Here is a 339-nt window from a genome sequence, read left to right as displayed (position 1 = left end):
CCACCCCTTGGATTGTTCACGTGCTGTTCATTATTTTCGGCGGCAGGTGCATTTTCTAATCTGGATTGTTCTTGATGCGTGGGAAGATGATTGACATGATTGGCCTGAGATGGCGGCGGTGATACTATAGATTTTGTCGATGATGTGGATGATGTGGACGATGGTGGACCGCTGCCATTTATTGTTGGGCCAGGATACTGGGTAAAGGAGGACAGGGTACCGGGTATTGGACGTATCTAATGGAAATTGAAATTATACAAGACAATCCTTAAGAACTGCTTCATCTAACATTGTAAAGCAAACTTTTATTGTTTGTGTTTTTCTTTAATATATTTATAA

General features: G+C 41.0%; 1 protein-coding gene across 1 annotated transcript in view; it reads right to left on the bottom strand.

The window, feature by feature from the left end:
- Positions 1 to 339, bottom strand: part of LOC115234509 — a 4,734-nt gene that overhangs the window by 321 nt on the left and 4,074 nt on the right. Inside the window, exon 3 of the mRNA XM_029805643.1 lies at positions 5 to 236. Coding sequence (XP_029661503.1) covers positions 5 to 236 — 232 coding nt within the window. The remainder of the gene's footprint in view (positions 1 to 4; positions 237 to 339) is intronic.

The sequence above is a fragment of the Formica exsecta genome, unplaced genomic scaffold (assembly GCF_003651465.1).
Source record: "Formica exsecta isolate Colony F162 unplaced genomic scaffold, ASM365146v1 scaffold2, whole genome shotgun sequence".
Taxonomy (NCBI): Eukaryota; Metazoa; Arthropoda; class Insecta; order Hymenoptera; family Formicidae; genus Formica; species Formica exsecta.
The sequence above is the reverse complement of the archived record's forward strand: the minus strand, read 5'-3'. Positions and strand labels throughout refer to the sequence as shown.